The 20,660-nt window shown below is 44.0% G+C and overlaps 1 protein-coding gene across 1 annotated transcript in view; it reads left to right on the plus strand.

Moving 5' to 3' along the window:
- EDIL3 (EGF like repeats and discoidin domains 3) overlaps positions 1 to 20,660 on the plus strand; it is an 888,147-nt gene that overhangs the window by 292,561 nt on the left and 574,926 nt on the right. The window contains exon 3 of the mRNA XM_068247922.1: positions 19,022 to 19,051. Coding sequence (XP_068104023.1) covers positions 19,022 to 19,051 — 30 coding nt within the window. The remainder of the gene's footprint in view (positions 1 to 19,021; positions 19,052 to 20,660) is intronic.

Here is a 20,660-nt window from a genome sequence, read left to right on the forward strand (position 1 = left end):
TTTTGTGGGTACTTTTCCCCCCAGGAAATGTTATTTCCTAAGCATTTTAAAAGAAAAAAGAAGTAAAAAATAAAAAAGACACAGTTTCTCTGTTTTCATCTATTATTATTTTAATATAAAAAGTGTTCCAGTAGATAATAGACACTAATTAAATGTAGCTATTTTGTGTCTGCTACAATGCATAGTGATGATATTTAATTGTGATGCAATGATAATAAAAACATGTCTAAACAGGCGGAATAAAACATTTATAGCCAAAGTAATAAGGTGCTTTATATGAAAGGAGTGTGGTTCATATATATTTTTTGGTGGTAGTCTAGTAGATCCACATTTCCTTTCAAGCATTCCCTGGAAGTCTAGTGGTCCCCACTTTCACTCCAGTAGTTTTCCCTGGTAGTGCAGTGTTTCTCCCCTTTCCCCCTTAAGGCATTTCCTGGGGGTTTATTGGAGTCCTCCCTCTCCCTTAAAGCATTCCCTGGAAGTCTGGTGGTATCCCCTTTAAGAATCCTCCTGGTGTCTAGTGGTAACCCCCCACTTTCCCTTTAAAACCCTGGTAGTCACCTCTGTTTCCCTGGCATACTAGTGGTTGACCCTGCTCCCCGGCACTCTAGTGGTCACCCCTCAACCCGCCCTTGGCATCAGGGTTTGGCAGCAGCTCTTGGTAACAGGGTTTGGCAGCAGAAGAAGCATGGCTGAGTGTGTCTCACCCTTCCTGGTTCCGGCAGCAGTTTGCCTTCCCCCCACTTATACTAACACCAGCCTGTTGAGTTGGCATCTGATACATGGTGGCAGAAGGATTAGTACAATTGATGGGAAGATCCAATTGCCATAGTAATGGGGGGGGGGGAGACTTACCAGCCATGTGTCCAGCCGCTGCCTAACACTGTTGGGTTGACCCTGCTAATGAGTACATCTGCTAGCATCTGCGCTGTGCTCATCAGATTAACAATCACAGCCTTCTGCTACAACTGGTGGCAGAGAGGATGTGAGTATACTGTAGCATGGGCACAAGTGGTTGAATCCTGTTTCATGACTCTTATACATTTGAGCTGTACAGTGACATAAAATTACTTTTGACTTGCATTACATTTTTGTTTTTGCTAATTGCATGCAGTTTGCAATGGGGCCAATCAAAAGCACTTCCTGTCAATTTTAATTTGCCCAATTACAAGCTGCATATCATTTGCAATAAACCTACATCTCATTGGCCAATAGCCATCTCTACTACAGAGTAACTTCTGTTGTTTTAATAAGGTAGAAGAGTTTTCAGGCATTTATAAGTATAGTTATCACACTCACGTCATCCAACAATCTAACAAATTAGCTCTCATTATGCAGATGTTAATTTTTAAAAATGTAAACTGGCCCTGAGGAAGGTAGGCGTATCCTACCGAAACCAGTCGGCATTGGGTTGTCAGAGTGGTGACGTCACCTCTACAGTTCCGGATTGAATCTGAGGAACGATTTTTCAGCAAAGTGCTTAACATCCGTGGCAGACGTCAGGTTAACACGGCAGCCACCGGCCGGGGCTCATGCTGCCAGAAGACATAGCAGAACCGTAAGCATAAAGGAATCAGTTATCTACCCCTTAGACTGCGTGAGTTGTTTGAACTGTCCTCTGGACCCGCAGCACGCTATTTTGCTTGAATGTTATGCAAAGAAATGGAAGTTTGAAAAGTCTGCAGGACGTTATCTGTTTTTGAAAAGTTCTGCTTTTGTAAAGTTCTGCAGGACGCTATTTGTTTCTAGAGGTCTGTGCAAATGCAATCTGCCTATACAAAATCCTGCAAGATCTAATTTGCATACCAAGGAATGCGGAATTAGCCAGGACGTTATCTGTTTTTGTAAAGTTCTGCAGGACGCTATTTGTCTGCAGAGGTCTGTGCAAATGCAATCTGCCTATACAAAATCCTGCAAGATCTAATTTGCATACCAAGGAATGCGGAATTAGCCACTTTACTTCTGGTGGATGTATATGAAATTGTATGTCTAAAGCTTTGCAAGACGAGATTCAAGCTATTTAACATGAACTGTTTCCTGTTGGATTTATGAATTATACTTTTGTGAGCTCACAGGACGTTATTTTTATTGATTTTTGAACAAGAAAGGCTATTATTGCCATTTTAATTGTGCAAAAACACTTTTTAACATTGGAAAGGTGCTATAGGGATTGGTGCAATTTTATGCTAGAAAACGAAGTTTACTCAGCGAATCAATCTATAGGTATATGTTGTGGCGTGTGCCAGACTGTTTACCATAGGGAGGTGGGACTGAGAAAGTTGGCTAGTGTTTGCTTGCATATTAGTGTAATATATATATATGAATTTGAATTTATGAATTGAATAAAACTGTATATGTGATGGTATATATAGGCGCATGAGTGATTTTTAAAACTTTATAGATGTTAATTTTTGAAGAATCTGGTTGAAGACCACATGATAAATTCGCAATGCGTCAATGCCCTCATGGGAAAGACACCTAGTCACTAGTCCAGGTATGTGGAAAAGTCAGAACCAAATCATGTGATTTTTTTTTTTTTTTACACAAATGAAGTGGCAAAAAAAAAAATCAAAAACCAGTTCCTTAGCAGACGCACAAAGTATTAAATTAGTTCTGAACTGTAAGATGCACATCATAGAAATCTACAGGTACCCGACCCGCACAGACTAAAGAGCCACACATGAAGTATTTTTTTCTGACAAGAGGAATCTGATAATTTTTTCCGCTTGATCAAATAATTTGAATAACTGAACCAATATGCCATGCACTTGTGGTTGACGTTTCATTTTTTTTAAACCGATTGAATAAAACATTCAGTTTTATATTTTCTATCTGATTTTTCAAACATATCCAATTAGATTTTTATAAAAAAACAATGGAGTCTATTGTTTTTTGTTTGTTTGTTTTTTTTGATAAAAAAAATCTTCAATTTCTTATGCAAAAAAACAAAGAAAAAACCCTTGAAAAAGTGATTGATCTGGTTGTATTGGATACGCAATAAAACCAGATCGTTCTATATTCCACCTTACCATACCTGCCTTATGTCCTCCTCTTTGGTTCCCCCCCCCCCCCCACTGGAACACAAGCTTTAGGCCTGTTTCCACTATAGCCACGTGCAAACCAGATGTGAAAAATCAGAGAGACTTTTCTAATATCAACAGCAAAGCAGAGAAGGCAAGGGTGAGAAAATCTACTTAAAACATATTGTAACTGTAAAGTGCCGCAAAGTATATTAACCCTATATATAAATAATTAGAGTTGTCCCGAACAGTTCGGCCGTGAACTAATTCGTGCGAACATCGGTGGTTTGTATTCGCGTCAAAATGCAAACTTTATGGCGAGCTCGACCCGCCATAAATGATGGACCTACATTATTGGGCTAAACTTTGACCCTCTTCATCACAGTCAGCAGGCACATGACAGCCAATCAGGCTGCACTCCCTCCTGGAGCCCCCCCCCCCCTTATATAAGGCAGCTGTGTTGGCCATTATCTCACTCAGTGTTGCTGCATTAGTGAGAGAAGGGAGAGGAACATGCTGCAGAGATAGGGAAAGCTTAGTTAGGCTTTTGTAGCTTGCTCCTAGCTGATATTTGTTGTTGAAAAGCACCACAAAAAGAGCTCTTTTTTCAGAGCTAATGTTCTTGTGAAGTCTTTTTCTTTGTGTGTGTGTGCCACTGACACTGCATTATACAGCCCTGTGTGTCGCATCTGGCCCTTGCCAATTGCTATACTGTACAAGGCCCAGCACATTCAGGGCCTACCTTTTTACTGCACCTGTGTGTGTGATTCAAGACAGCTGCACATTGTAATACCAGTCTGACCGTGCATACCTGTTCATGTTCACTGCACCTGCATGGCAGCACACAGTGTTACATACCAGCAGTCACTGCATAACTGTTCACTGCACCTGTGTGTGTGACAGCTGCACATTTGTAATACCAGTCCAACCATGCATACATGTTCATGTTCACTGCACCTGCATGACAGCACGCAGTGTTATATACCAGCAATCGTTGCATAACTGTTCACTGCGCCTGTGTGTGTGACAGCTGCACATTTGTAATACCAGTCTGACCGTGCATACCTGTTCATGTTCACTGCACCTGTGTGACAGAACGCAGTGTTATATACCAGCAGTCACTGCATAACTGTTCACTGCACCTGTGTGTGTGACAGCTGCACATGGTATTGATACCAGTCACTGCATACCTGTTCACTGCACCTGTGTAACCGCACATTGTTGTACCAACAGTCACTGCAACCTGTTCACTGCACCTGTATAACCACATATTGTTATACCAGCAGTCACCTTTTCACTGCACCTGTGTAACTGCACATTGTTGTATCAGCAGTCACTGCAACATTTTCACTGCACCTGTGTAACCGCACATGGGCCCATATGCAATTAACTTTTTATCCTGAGTTATCTCCTAGGAGATAATTTTTCAACTTGTATTTAAAATAACTTTTCAGCATTTTGCAATTGAAAAATTACCAATAAGACATTGCAAAACTACTTTCAAAATTATTTTTAGTATTTTCTTGCTTGCTGATGAGTTAAAATGCATTTTATTTACAAGTTGTGAAAATATCACTTAGGCGAAAACTCAGGTGAAAAAATGAATTGCATATGGGCCATTATATTAGTCAAGTCAGTGCATTCCTTTCACTTCATCCCCCCCCCCCCCCCCCGATATGAACAAAACAACAGGCAGAGGCAGGCCACCCGGCAGGTCTGTTCGAGGTCGAGGTGGCGTGATTTTGTGCGGCCCTGGACCAAAGTACAGTGTTCAGAGGGCATGTGCCATCAACTCCCAAGATTGCCAGGACGTACTTGACTATTTAACACATAACACCTCATCTTCCTCAGCTTCCACACGGAACCATGACATATCTTCCTCAGCAGCCACCACTGCTACTACTAGCACCACCTCCGGCCCATTTGATACTTCACAGGAGTTATTTGGTGGGGAATTAACTGATTCACAGCCATTTTTGTTACAAGATGACGGCGCTAAGCATGTTACACCACCACCTCATATGTCTGAGTTAGGCGCCAGTATGGACCTAAGGTGTGAGGATGATGAAGTACCTGTTGTTAGTGCAGTTTTGGAGGTGTCTGATACAAGCAAAGCTGTGGAGGATGATGATGATGATACTGCCATGGATGTCAATAGACAAGATGAACAGGGTGACAATTCAGAGGGGGAGTCAGAGAGGAGTAGAACGTGACGAGTTGATGAAAGAAGCAGCGGGAGCTCGTCATCATCAGAAACAGCTTGTGGCAGTGTCTGGCGTATCACCACCAGCCAGCCAACATGCTCTTCAAGGTCAGCTGCTGACGCCACCACCAAAGTGCCATCATTCCAGGGCTCAGCGGTGTGGAGGTTTTTTTGTGTGTCTGTCTCAGATGAGAGCAATGCCTTCTGTACTATCTGCGATCAAAGATTGAGTCATGGAAAGACCAAGACCCGTGTAGGGACAACTGCCTTACGAAGGCACAAGGTGAAAAAGCACACATGGCAATGGGAAGACCACCTGAGGAAAAGCAGCACACAAAAGAAAAGCCACCCTCCGCCTCCTCTTCCTCCTTCAGGTGCAGCATCTTCTTCAGCCGCTTTATCCCTTGCACCTTCATAGCCACCCTCCTCCACTCCGCCTCTCACCTTGAGCGCTTCCTGCTCCTCTGCCCACAGCAGCAGCCAGGTGTCTGTGAAGGAAATCTTTGAGTGGAAGAAGCCAATGTCTGCCAGTTACCTCTTTGCCCGGCGTCTGACAGCTGGCTTGGCGGAACTGTTATCTCTCCAGCTGTTACCATACCGACTCGTGGACTCTGAGGTCTTCCGAAAATTTGAGGTAATTGGGACACCGCAGTGGAAGATATCAGGCCGCAATTACTTTTCTCAAAAGGCGATACCCAAACTGTACCGTGATGTAGAAAGGCAGGTGGTGTCATCTCTGGCACACAGCGTTGGGTCAAGGGTCCATCTGACAACGGATGCCTGATCTGCCAAGCACGGTCAGGGCAGGTACATTACTTATATGGCACATTGGGTCAACCTGGTGACCGCTGGCAAGCAGGGAGTACATGGTTGTGTAGCGGACCTAGTTGTGACACCTCCACGGCTTGCAGGCAGGCCTGCTGCCACCTCCTCTCCTTCTCCTCCTACTCCTCCTGCTACATCCTCTCCAACTACACACCCCCAGCTCCCCAGGGCCTATGCTGCATGCCAGCCAGGTACGACTGTGTCACGCCATCAAAGCCCAGAGTCACACTGGAGTAGCTCTCCTGGCTGCTCTGAACAAACAGGTGGATCAGTGGCTAACTCTGCACCAACTGAAGATCGGCAACGTGGTGTGTGACAACAGCAGCAATCTCATTTCGGCTTTGAGTTTGGGAAAGTTGACGCATGTACCCTGCATGGCACATGTGCTCAATCTTATAATCCAAAGATTTGTGTCTAAGTACTTTGTGCAGATAGCGTCTTTTATGCTGTCCAACCTGTTGAGGGACCCCCGTATAAAAAAAACTTAAGGGGAATGACCATTACTGGGTGACAACACTACTAGACCCTCGGTATAAGCACAAAGTGGCAGAGATGTTTCCAAATCACCAGAAGGCAGAAAGGATGCACCACTTGCAGAACAAGCTGGCAACTATGCTTTACCGTGCGTTTAAGGGTGATGGAATAAAGGTGCCACTGCCAGTAATCTTCCTCCTCCTCCCATGTCCACACAGGCAAACACAGGATGCTCTAGCAATCTCATGGTGATGTCGGACATGCGGACATTCTTTACTCCAATGCCTCACCTTAGCGATTCCGGATCCACCCTCCACCAACACCTCGACCGGCAGGTAGCCGACTACTTGGCCTTAAGTGTGGATGTAGACACTCTGAGCAGCGATGAACCCCTGGACTACTGGGTACACAAGGCTTGGCCTGTGGCCAGAGCTGTCACAATTTGCCATCCAACATCTGTCTTGCCCTGCCTTAAGCGTCCTGTCATAAAGGACCTTCAGCGCAGCTGGAGGCATTGTCAGTGAGAAGAAAAGTCACCTAGGTCACAAAAGTGTTCAGTCCATCACCTTTATCAAAATGAATGAGGCATGGATCCTGGAGGGCTACTACCTGCCCGAAGACTAAGTCAGTCCCCACACACAGCATCTCTGCCTGCACGCCGTGTGACTGCCTGCTCCAAGACTTAGTCGCTCTCCACACAGCATCTCTGCCCGCAGGCCACTTCACTGCCTTCTCCGCCACCACCAAGAGGGTCCAGGACTCCAGGTGGATTCCTGAATTTTTAAGGCCGCTGCTAACAGCAGCTGCTATAATAATTTTTCTGGAGCGTGTACATGCCTGCCTAATTTTTCTGGCTGCACTGCGGCTGCAACAACAAAACAAAAGGCATGTACATGTGTCAATTCCCCTTTGTGATCGTTACCTTGCCGCGGGGAAGGGGCTTGCGTATCACAATGAAGCAATGACCGGCTAAATGAGTGTGTTGGGGTTGGGGGGCACACCTGACCCAAGATGATAATAAGGTCGTTGCTTCATTGTGGACAGACCAAATTCGATCAGCTGTTCACTGTTTTTATGTCATTGAGCTACCTCAGCACGACCATATGGGTTTGAAAACCGCCATGGCCTGCACTCTCGCCATGGTGCGCACCTGTTTAGCATGGCGGTCACTACACAAACAGCTATTTGCGTTGCGTTATACAGTGAGTTTAGTCTGACAGTGTGAAGCAGTACACTAATTACACTACCTGATTGATGTATACACATGCAAAATGTTTTAAAGCACTTTAGGCCTCCAATTTAGCAATAAAATGTGATTTCTGCCCTTAAACCCTGCTGTGTGTCAAATCCGGATTTTCCCCAGGGACTTTTGGCGTGTATCCCACTCCGCCATGCCCCCTTTCCCCCACCCCCTACTTCCTGTCTTCATCACCTTAGTTACTGGGATAGAGAATGACAGGGCTAAAAACCTTAAAGCACACCTGAAGTTAGAGGGATAGTGAGGCTTCCATATTTATTTAATTTTATTCCATATAAATTGCCTGGCTGTCCTGCTGATCTGATCCCCTGCCTCGAAAACTTTTAGCCATAGACCCTGAACAAGCATGCAGATCAAGTGCTTTTGACAGAAGTTTGACTGGATTTAGTTGCGTGATTGTTTTGGATGAGTGATTCAGACAATTATGATGTCGAAAAGATCAGTAGGAATGCCAGGCAACTGGTATTGTTTAAAAGGACATAAATATGGAAGCATCCATAGCCCTCTAACCTATAAGGTTATGTTCACACTGGGGCATTGCAGTACCTTGTGTCGGACAATATAATTGCATTGCTACTGGGATACAATTATATTGTAAAGGTACATTCACATCGGTGCGTTAGTGGTCCAGTTCAGTGGAATCTGTTGGTATAATGCAAGGCTTGCTTTGCGGTACTAGACAACGTGCGCTTTTACTGTTGCTGTGAAGCATACTTCATATTGTATGTGCTGCAACACATGATGTGTCTTTTCCTTTCCATTGCATTGTGATCCGGTTTTTATAGGGCACACAACACCCCAGCATGGACCTAGTTGGAGTGGCTGGATAGTGTAATGGTTAAGGACTCTGCCTCAAACACAGGAGATCAGGGTTTGAATCTTGGTTCTGCCTGTTCAGTAAGCCAGCACCTATTCAGTAGGAGACCTTAGGAAATTCTTGCTACACTGCTACTGTCTATAGAGCGCGTCCTAGTGGATGCAGCTCTGGCGCTTTGAGTCTGCCAGGATAAAAGCATGATATAAATGTTATTTGTCTTGTCTTTGTCTAGCCTAAGGGCCTGTACACACTGCTGCGCTTGTGCTGCTTTTTTAAAATCACATGCGCTTTTTAATTGCCGGGTCTTTTGAAAAATCATGAAAATCAGGATGACCTGTACACACTGGTGCAATGCGATTTTTCTATTTTCATGAAGGCTTTGCGATTAAAAATCGCATGCGATTTTAAATCGTAAGTGCAGCAGTGTTTACAGGCCCTTAGCCCGGTTTCACACTTCTAAACGCCATTATAGGTGCACTGCAGTGCGACGGTCGCATCACAACGCTAAAAATAACCTTTGGAGATTACCGCGGCAATGCGTGGTAATCTCTATTCTGGCTGCAAGACAAGTAAGAAGTGAGACTCTCTAGTGCTCACATCCTGTGGCCAAAATTAGAATTGCGTTGCAGTGGGGTAGGTAATAGGTATGAATGGCCCCATATGTTTTCATTGTTATAGTGTTACCATGCGGTACAAAAGTTAATGCAATGAAAACGGCCCAGTGTGAAAGGGGCCTAAAGAAAACAGCATTTTGCAACATGCGTGAAAAAAAAAGGTCAGAATTCAGACTTAGCTTCAATAAGCAATTTATAAACAGCATCCTAGGAATGAATTTGAAGTAAAAGGAACGTAAAAAAAAAACACCATAACACAGAGATTGCTTTTTAATCAATGCAATCATGCAGTTTCAAACTATTTCATACCATTTTAAGCAAACCATTTTCTTCTGGTTATTTATAGAGGCAAAAAGCCCATGTTGATTCCTTAAACATGCAATTTTAAAATCACAGTTTGCCAAATTGGGCAGAAATCCAGGGCTACCGTATTATAATTCATTTGTTAAAAATACAAATCTAGCAGGTGTTTATGTTTTACAGTTTTTCCCGGCTTAGCAGTTTTACATGATGCATCTCTATATAAATCATTAGGCAAAAATAGCACAACATGAAAAAGTCTGAGCTCTGCAGAGCTATTATGCCGGCTGGGAACATTGCTTGTTCTATATGCTGAAGAAATTCAAACAGGAAAAAATGGACCTCGACACAACTTAAAGCGGAACTGAGGCTGGTGAAAACCTACAGCACTAAATATGTTTTAAAGCACACATAAACTGAGAGGAAAATGAAGGCTGGCATATTTATTTCCTTTTAAAGGACCACTATTGTGAAAAATTGTAAAATGTAAAATACATGTAAACATATACAAATAAGAGATATGTTTCTTCCAGAGTAAAATGAGCAATAATTACTTTTCTCCTATGTTGTTGTCACTTACAGTAGGTAGTAGAAATCTTACAGAACTGACAGGATTTGGTTTAGTCCAGCCTTTTTCAACCGCTGTTCCACTAGTGTGCCGCGGGATGTTGCCTGGTGTGCCGCAGGGCTGTCCTCTCCCCCCCCCCCCCCCCGTCCCCGCGGCCACCGCTGTTATTACCTTAGCAGCGCCCGCTCTCCCCTCTCCGGCGCGTGTTCTTTCCAGCAGCGTATCTCCGACTGCTGTGTGTGATGCGACAGGAAGCAGGGCTCGGTTCCCATAGTAACGGCGATACACATCGCCTCTACAGGAAGCCGATGCCCTGCTTCCTGTCGCATCACACACAGCAGCCGGGAGATACGCTGCTGGAAAGTACACGCGCCGGAGAGGGGAGAGCGGCCGCTGCTAAGGTAATAACAGCGGCGGGGACAGGCAGGGGGCACCACCTACCTATACTGGCCACTATACTAGCCACTATACTAGCTATACTGGGGCACTATACTGGCTATACTGGGGCACTATACTGGCTGTACTGGGGCACTATACTGTCTGTACTGGGGCACTATACTGGCTATACTGGGCACTATACTAGCTATACTGGGCACTATACTGGAGCACTATACTGGCTATACTGGGGAACTATACTGGGGCACTATACTGGCTATACTGGGCACTATACTAGCTATACTGGGCACTACCTACCTATACTGAGCACTATTCTAGCTATACTGGGCACTATTCTAGCCATACTGGGGCACTATACTAGCTATACTGGGCACTATACACCTATACTGGGCACTATTCTAGCCATACTGGGGCACTATACTAGCTATACTGGGCACTATACTAGCTATACTGAGCACTATTCTAGCCATACTGGGTACTATTCTAGCCATATTGGGCACTATACTAGCTATACTGGGCACTATACTGGCTATACTGGGGCACTATACTAGCTATACTCGGCACTATACTGGAGCACTATACTGGCTATACTGGGGAACTATACTGGCTATACTGGGGCACTATACTGGGCACTATACTAGCTATACTGGGCACTACCTACCTACACTGAGCACTATTCTAGCTATACTGGGGCACTATACTAGCTATACTGGGGCACTATACTAGCTATACTGGGGCACTATACTGGGGTAACTATACCAGCCATACTGGGGCAACTAAACTCCCTATACTGGGGCAACTATGCTAGCTATGCAGCCGCACCCCAGCCCCCCCCCCCCCCAATGGCCTGCTGCGCACGGCACTGTCCACTAGGTCGCACAAACACCCCCCCCCCCTCCCCCGCCGTTCCCCGGAGAAACATTTGGTCAGAAAGTGTTCCCTGGGCCGGAAAAGGTTGGGAACCACTGAGTCCATCTCTTCATGAGGGATTCTCTTCAAGACTTTTATTCTTTATAATAAATCCATTTTTATGGAATGTCTTTGCATTCCCTGAAAAAGGATTTATTATACAATAATGCTAGCCAGTCTCCCTGCTTGCTGCACACTTTTGGCAGTTGGACAGAGCAACTGCCATTCACTAAGTGCTTTTTAAAGTAAACAAAACCCTGTGAATCCCACATGAGGAGATGGGCTAGCCCAAAACCTGTTGGTTCTGTCAGATGTCTACTGTAAGTGGCTGCAACAGGAGAAAAGTAATTTATGACTCATTTTACTCTGGAAGAAATGTAATTATTATTTGTATATGTTCACATGTATTTTAAATTTTACAATTTTTCACCATAGGGGCTCTTTAAACAATGCACATTTCCTGGCTGTCCTGCTGATCCTATGCCTCCAATACTATTAGCTATAGACCCTGAACAAACATGCAGATCGGGTGCTCTGACCTAAGTCTGATCAGATTAAAGGATACCCGAACTGACATGTTACATGATGAGATAGACATGGGTATGTACAGTGTCTAGCACACAAATCACTATGCTGTGTTCCTTTTTTTCTTTCTCTGCCTGAAAGAGTTAAATATCAGGTATGCAAGTGGCTGACCCATTCCTGACTGAGACAGGAAGTGACTACAGTGTGACCCTCACTGATAAGAAATTCCAACTATAAAACACTTTCCTAGCAGAAAATGGCTTCTGAGAGCAAGAAAGGGGTAAAAAAGGGGAATTTCTTATCAGTGAGGGTCACACTGTAGTAACTTACTGTCTGAGTCAGGACTGAGTCAGCCACTTACATACCTGATATTTAACTCTTTGAGAGAAAGAAAAAAAGGAACACAGCCTAGTTATTTGTGTGCTAGGCACTGTACATACACATGTCCATCTCATCATGTCACATGTCAGTTCGGGTATCCTTTAACCACATGCTCCTTTAAGTGTGTGATTCAGATACTACTGTACATAAAGAGGGATGCTAGGCTAATGGTATTGTTTAAAAGTGAACTAATATGGCCCGCAATACATGCCTCTCACTTCAGATTTCCTTTAAAATGATTCAGTTTTTTTGATAGTTCTCACACATTTGGTGGATAGTATCTATTGAAAGTACAGTGATGAATAACTACTATCTGTTGTGCTGTAACAATAGCTTAAGCCCCATCTACACCATACTATATGGCTGAAGTTGCTGCCCTATTCCACATTTGTTCTTGTATGTATATCCATTTGTATATATGATGCACCTTTCCTGTCTTTCCTTATACCTTCATGTACTACAACTTCAATTCAGTGTTGCCATCTTTTGAGCATAGGATATCAGCTGAGCTATAAATTAGCAGTCAATAATTAATGATTTGTATTGATATGCACCAGGGCTGTTTTTAGACATAGGCAAACCAGGAAGTTGCCTGGTGACTCCTGTAGGGGGTTGCATCACAGAGCTATTCTTAGCACGCTGTAGTTTATTGAATTATGATACATAACTGCTTGCATGCATAAAGGTGTGTGGCCAGGCTGTTGCTCAGCTCCCCTCCCACTGTGGACAGTGGAGGGCATTGGTGCAACGTTGAAAGGAGGACTAGATGTGGCTCGAACAGTAGAACCTTACAGGCTCTGCCAATTAAAGCCGGCCTTTCATTACAAAACACAAAGGTACAGTGGCGGTCATGAGACATCCAGCATTTACACTGAAACAAAGATTTATTTTATATAATTAATTTAAACTTACAGTGGGATGCGAAAGTTTGGGCAACCTTGTTAATTATCATGATTTTCCTGTATAAATCGTTGGTTGTTACAATAAAAAATGTCAGTTAAATATATTGTATAGGAGACACACATAGTAGTATTTGAGCAGCGAAATGAAGTTTATTGGATTTACAGAAAGTGTGCAATAATTGTTTAAACAAAATTAGGCAGCTGCGTAAGTTTGGTCACCACAAAAAACGAAATAAAATAAATATTTAGTAGATCCTCCTTTTGCAGAAATTACAGCCACTAAACGCTCCCTGTAGGTTACAATGAGAGTCTTGATTCTGGTTGAAGGTATTTTGGACCATTCGTCTTTACAAAACATCTCTAGTTCATTCAGGTTTGAAGGCTTCTGAGCATGGACAGCTCTCTTTAACTCACAGCACAGATTTTCAATTATAATCAGGTCTGGGGACTGAGATGGCCATTCCAGAACGTTGTACTTGTTCCTCTGCATGAATGCCTTAGTGGATTTTGAGCAGTGTTTAGGGCCGTTGTCTTATTGAAAGATCCAGCCCCGGCTCAGCTTCATCTTTATCACTAATTCCTTAACATTGTTCTCCAGAACCTGCTGATACTGAGTGGAATCCATGCATCCCTCAACTTCGACAAGATACCCAGTCCCTGCACAGGCCACACAGCCCCACAGCATGATGGAAGCACCACCATATTTTACTGTAGGTAGCAGGTGTTTTTCTTGGAATGCTGTGTTCTTTTTCCTCCATGCATAACGTCCCTTGTTATGCCCAAATAAGTAACACTTTGCCCTATAGTCGGCTTGACCTTAAAGTACATGTACTGCAGAGGGACCTGTGATGGGGTCTCTCTTCTCTCGGTCAGAACAATAATGTGTATTTGCTCTGCTCCCAGAGATTTGCTCAAATGATTGTGCATACAATTAGTTGTGTATTCAAAGAATTTCCACCGAGTCCCAAAAGAGTTGCATACAGGGAGCGTATCTCTGCAGGGGTCTTTGCTGATCCCCCCCACACTAGTTTTGTGGGGTGTAGCTATCCCGCAGGATTTAAACCACTGCTAGGTCAATTGTATGCTAGGTGCAACTCGTGGGTACTCATGAATACTTCACTTAATGCAACAATTGCTTTGTTGACTAGGCTAGTAGTAGCATGTGTGCTCAGCCTAATAATTTGTGTCAACAGAGCAAAACCCCATAGGGGATAACTTACACCTTCACGGAAGGTAGCTGGGTAAAAGGTAGAATCACCATTGAGGTGTGCAGTGTGAGGAAAATAGTGTTAAAGACATTAAGGTGCCACTCAACAATTGTTTCACCTCACTTATAGAGGCGTCGTCAGGAGTATGTGATACACAGATAGTTACACTATATACATTATATACAAAAAGCAATCCCCCCACCAAGCAACAGAGATTCCCCCAGCAACCCGCTCAAGTCAGAGCTGAGTGTGAACTGCGCTGAGTGGTTTAAATACACCCCTCCATTATTGGCCCCTCCTGAAAGTACCTCCTCCAAGCATATGTCCATCCTGATTTCTCCCCCATTAGTGCGCCGCATTGGGCCCCGTTCTGTGTATAGAAATACATGCGGCTCTCACACGCAGATGGCCGCCTGCGGGGATTTGCCTGACGCCACGTAGCAGAAGGTGACGTCACATCCGCCCACACTCCGGCGCCGCTATTGGAGGTGTCGGCCGGGCACGACAGGGCCCGCCTCTCCATTGCCACCAATGCTAGCGTGCGAGAGATGGGTTGTCAAGGCGACCCGTGTACACATATTATTAGGCTGAGCACACATGCTACTACTAGCCTAGTCAACAAAGCAATTGTTGCATTAAGTGAAGTATTCATGAGTACCCACGAGTTGCACCTAGCATACAATTGACCTAGCAGTGGTTTAAATCCTGCGGGATAGCTACACCCCACGAAACTAGTGTGGGGGGGATCAGCAAAGACCCCTGCAGAGATACGCTGCCTGTATGCAACTCTTTTGGGACTCGGTGGAAATTCTTTGAATACACAACTAATTGTATGCACAATCATTTGAGCAAATCTCTGGGAGCAGAGCAAATACACATTATTGTTCTGACCGAGAGAAGAGAGACCCCATCACAGGTCCCTCTGCAGTACATGTACTTTAAGGTCAAGCCGACTATAGGGCAAAGTGTTATATATTTATTTTCACCAGTACGTTTTTTCGGTAGTGTGATAAGATTTTTATGCCCAAATAACTCAATTTTAGTTTCATCAGTCCACAGCTCCTTATTCCAAAATGAAGCTGGCTTGTCCAAATGTGCTTTAGCATATCTCAAGCAGCTCTATTTGTGCTGTGGGCGGAGAAAAGGCTTCCTCTGCCTCACTCTCGCATACAGCATCTCCTTGTGTAAAGTGTGCCAAATGGTTGAACGATGCACAGTGACTCCATCTGCAGCAAGATGATGTTGTAGGTTTTTGGTGCTGGTCTGTGGGTTGACTCTGACTGTTCTCACCATTCATCACTTTTGTCTATCCGAGATTTTTCTTGGTATGCCTCTTTGAGCCTTAACTTGAACTGAGCCTGTGGTCTTCCATTTCCTCAATATGTTCCTAACTGGGGAAAAAGACAGCTGAAATCTCTGAGACAGCTTTCTGTATCCTTCCCCTACACCATGATGGTGAACAATCTTTGTCTTCAGGTCATTTGAGAGTTGTTTTGAGACCCCCATGTTGCTAATCTTCGGAGAAATTAAAAGAGGAGCAGTGGCGGCTCCAGGAAATTTTTTTAGGGGGTGCTATGCAGGTGGTGGACCAATTTCCGGGGGAGCTGACGCGCGCCGCGGCAAAAAATGGGTGTGGCTATAACCTGCGGCGCGCAAAGCGCGCCGCGGCGAAGAAATGGGCGTGGTCATGACCTGATGAGGGCGGGGCTAACTGTAATTTAAAGTGAACCCAGGGTGAGAGTGATATGGTGGCTGCCATATTTATTTCCTTTTAAACAATACTAGTTGCCTGGCAGCCCTGCTGATCTATTTGGCTGTAGTAGTGAACTGAATTACACCAGAAACAAGCCATGCAGCTAATCTTGTCAGTTCTGACAATATTGTCAGAAACCCCTGACCTGCTGCATGCTTGTTCAGGGTCTATGGTTGAAAGAATAAGAGGCAGAGGACCAGCACGGCAGCCAGGCAACTGGTATTGCTTAAAGGGAGATAAATATGGCAGCCTCAATATTATTCTCACCTCGGGTTCCCTTTAAAAGTGCAACGCAAAGACAGAGGGCCCAAGTTTTGGTGACCCTTTTCCCAGAAAATTCACATAATTGTGCAGGTTTTCTCAAGAAAATACACGTAATGTGAGCAGATTTTAACAAAAAACACGTCCAATGACCCCAATATGCACAATCGTTATCAGATATGGCTCCAATATGCACAATCGGTAGCAGATATGACCCCAATAGGCACAATCGGTAGCAGATATGACCCCAATAGGCACAATCGGTAGCAGATATGGTCCCAATAGGCACAATCGGTAGCAGATATGGTCCCAATAGGCACAATCGGTGGCAGATATGGTCCCAATAGGCACAATCGGTGGCAGATATGGTCCCAATAGGCACAATCGGTGGCAGATATGGTCCCAATATGCACAATCGGTGGCAGATATGGTCCCAATATGCACAATCGGTGGCAGATATGGTCCCAATATGCACAATCGGTGGCAGATATGGTCCCAATATGCACAATCGGTGGCAGATATGGTCCCAATATGCACAATCGGTGGCAGATATGGTCCCAATATGCACAATCGGTGGCAGATATGGTCCCAATATGCACAATCGGTGGCAGATATGGTCCCAATATGCACAATCGGTGGCAGATATGGTCCCAATATGCACAATCGGTGGCAGATATGGTCCCAATATGCACAATCGGTGGCAGATATGGTCCCAATATGCACAATCGGTGGCAGATATGGTCCCAATATGCACAATCGGTGGCAGATATGGTCCCAATATGCACAATCGGTGGCAGATATGGTCCCAATATGCACAATCGGTGGCAGATATGGTCCCAATATGCACAATCGGTGGCAGATATGGTCCCAATATGCACTATCGGTGGCAGATATGGTCCCAATATGCACAATCGGTGGCAGATATGACCCCAATATGCACAATCGGTGGCAGATATGACCCCAATATGCACAATCGGTAGCAGATATGACCCCAATATGCACAATCGGTAGCAGATATGACCCCAATATGCACAATCGGTAGCAGATATGACCCCAATATGCACAATCGGTAGCAGATATGACCCCAATATGCACAATCGGTAGCAGATATGACCCCAATATGCACAATCGGTAGCAGATATGACCCCAATATGCACAATCGGTAGCAGATATGACCCCAATATGCACAATCGGTAGCAGATATGACCCCAATATGCACAATCGGTAGCAGATATGACCCCAATATGCACAATCCGTAGCAGATATGACCCCAATATGCACAATCGGTAGCAGAAATGACCCCAATATGCACAATCGGTAGCAGAAATGACCCCAATATGCACAATCGGTAGCAGAAATGACCCCAATATGCACAATCGGTAGCAGAAATGACCCCAATATGCACAATCCGTAGCAGATATGACCCCAATATGCACAATCCGTAGCAGATATGACCCCAATATGCACAATCCGTAGCAGATATGACCCCAATATGCACAATCCGTAGCAGATATGACCCCAATATGCACAATCAGCATCACCTGAAAAAGAAAAGAAAAACCCATTTACTCACCTACAGCCAGAAGACCTTCTTTCCCGACCTCCTGTCCCGAGTCCCGACCTCATTGTGGCGCGCAGCGCCCGCGCGCCCACGATCCTCTTCCTTCCCGACGTCACGACGAGACTTCCTGCCTGCATGCAGAGAGCAGGGCTACGGGAAAATGGCCGCCCGAAGCCATGCACTGCAGACTCGAAGTCTGCAGAACAGGGCTCCGGGCGGCCATCTTACCGTAGCCCTGCCTGCTGCTCCGTGCTGCCGCTGTGTGAACTGACTTGGCGTCTTTTAGACGCCTGAAGTCAGTTCACTTCAGGGGGTGCTTTGGGGGTGCTTGGACAATTCTAGGGGGTGCTCGAGCACCCCCTTGCACCCCCCTGGCGCCGCCCCTGAAGAGGAGGGAAACTTACAATTGACCCCCTTAAATACTTTTTCTCATAATTGGATTCACATTTGTATGTAGATCAGGGGCCACTGAACTTACCAAGCCAATAATTAGTTCTAAAGGTTTTGGAATCAATAGAATGACAACAGTACCCAAATGTATGCACCTGCCTAATTTTGTGTGTCACCTATATGATATATTTAACTGACATTTTTTATCGTAACAACCAACGATTTATACAGGAAAATCATGACAATTAACAAGGATGCACAAACTTTTGCATCCCACTGTATATTGCAAGTCAAGGCTATAGAGTGGGGGAGGTAGCCATTAGCTTAATAAAATGTTAGCCTGGACAGGGGCTCCAATGCTCCAACTCAGGCACCATTTTTATTTAGTATCTACTTATTTTAGAGGCAGTCTCTGCAGATTTCTGCCACCAGTCTTTAGCAGTAATGCAGATTTATAGTTTTTCCTATACCCACGTTTTCTAAATAATGACCACCAGCCTGGAAGTTAATGGTCCTTATGTATGGAAATTGCAGGAAAACTTATGATCCAAAACAAACTTTCTGCCGGCAGGTTGTTTTGTGCATGTTGACAAATTGATGCAAGCGTATGTTGTCTGTCCATATTTTTATACTGTTTATTTTTCTTTTCTCTACAGCATCAGTAGAAGAAGATTCTACAGCTACAGGTAAGTGTGATTTTTTTCTAATGTAAGTTATTTTGAGAACCTGAAAAATCACTTTGATTATGCTTTCATTGTTCAGACACTCAAGCTGAAATGCATGAAGCTTCTAAACCTGATAGACTCTTTCCCTTCCGTTCTAATTCTCGTAGATATTGTCAGCTTGTCCATAAGATGTTCTTCTTGAGTCTCTATTGCGAAATACCCAAAGGAGGAATCTCCATCAAGCTGTTTTTGCGCTGGTTAATAGACTTTTCACTAAATAATGCTTAACTTTGAAATGCCTCTGGGAGGATAAGGATATCTGGCCTGAACTGTTTCCTGAAGGAGATTACCCTTGTGATTGATTGCATATACATTAGGATAGGGTCCCAATACCAAATGTGCAAATGATGACATGCTAATAACACCAAAGGCGAGAATGTCCCAGTTCCTGGCATCTTCCTGCATCGGTTAGTTACCCAGAACTGGAATAAAACCATAAATAACAAGGAGGAAAACAAATGTGTGTATATATATATATATATATATATATACTATTGATGCTCCTTACAATACATTTCCAACAGTAAATAAGGTCATGTGCTGTAAATAACGCGAGGAAACATGGGTCATATGTCAAAAATACAATCTGAGAATACACGTGTTGTATATCAGGTATATCGTGTAAGGATACAGAGGTTATATGATAAATAACATGGCGGAATACATAGGTGATATGCCTTAGGGCTCAATTACATTCATACATAGAACCACGGGCTTTAAACATGCATTTTGAGTGTGATTTTCACATTTGGTGATGCATTTTTGTGTGCTATGCTTGCTTTTCTGAAGATGTTTAGTTTTGTGTTCAGCTGTAGTCCTTACAGGGGACGATTTGTGAGTGTGGAGACGGGAATGGTTTATTAGTTCACATATTTTAGCTCACAATTAAAAATCACTTTTGTAAAAAAATAAGATCCAGCTATAATAAACTTAACCATCCAGAAAAAAACCCCTCTGAAGAGGCCTACAGACACACGTTATTTATTTGCTTTGGTGACCTTTTCATGATAGGGCAGCCATATTGTCTTTGCTGCCAGATAGGGCTTGCATTAAAATCTAGAGATAGTCAATGAGATGCAGGCAATTCCAGCTTGTGTGCAAATTAGTGCAAATTGTATTCAGCTTCTGAGTGGCTTAGTGGATAGCATTCTCCGTTTCACATCACAGCTAGGTCATTATTTGCATGGGGTTTGTATGTTCTCCCCATGCTTGGGTGGGCTTCCTCTCAGTGGGTGTGTACATTGGAGGCCTCATGAATTGTATACACCGCTGTTTGCAACCCCTGTTGGCTGCTGTCACAACTTTTGCAATTCCTGTTGGTTGTGCTCACAACTTCTACATGCCCTATTCTTTTACCAGTGGGCCTGTAAAATGAATCTACAGGGTGAATTGCTTGCGGCATTATTCATAAAAACTGGCAGCATATAGGATTTGCAAAAAACATCACACGGAAATACATTGTTAAGAATTGTAGCATTGAATATAATGCCTTGAATCTCATTGCATTCCAACGTGTAAAGAAGTGTTTTAAAATCATAGCACTACCATATGGAAGAATATATTGTATATG

Source organism: Hyperolius riggenbachi, chromosome 1 (assembly GCF_040937935.1).
Source record: "Hyperolius riggenbachi isolate aHypRig1 chromosome 1, aHypRig1.pri, whole genome shotgun sequence".
Lineage (NCBI taxonomy): Eukaryota > Metazoa > Chordata > Amphibia > Anura > Hyperoliidae > Hyperolius > Hyperolius riggenbachi.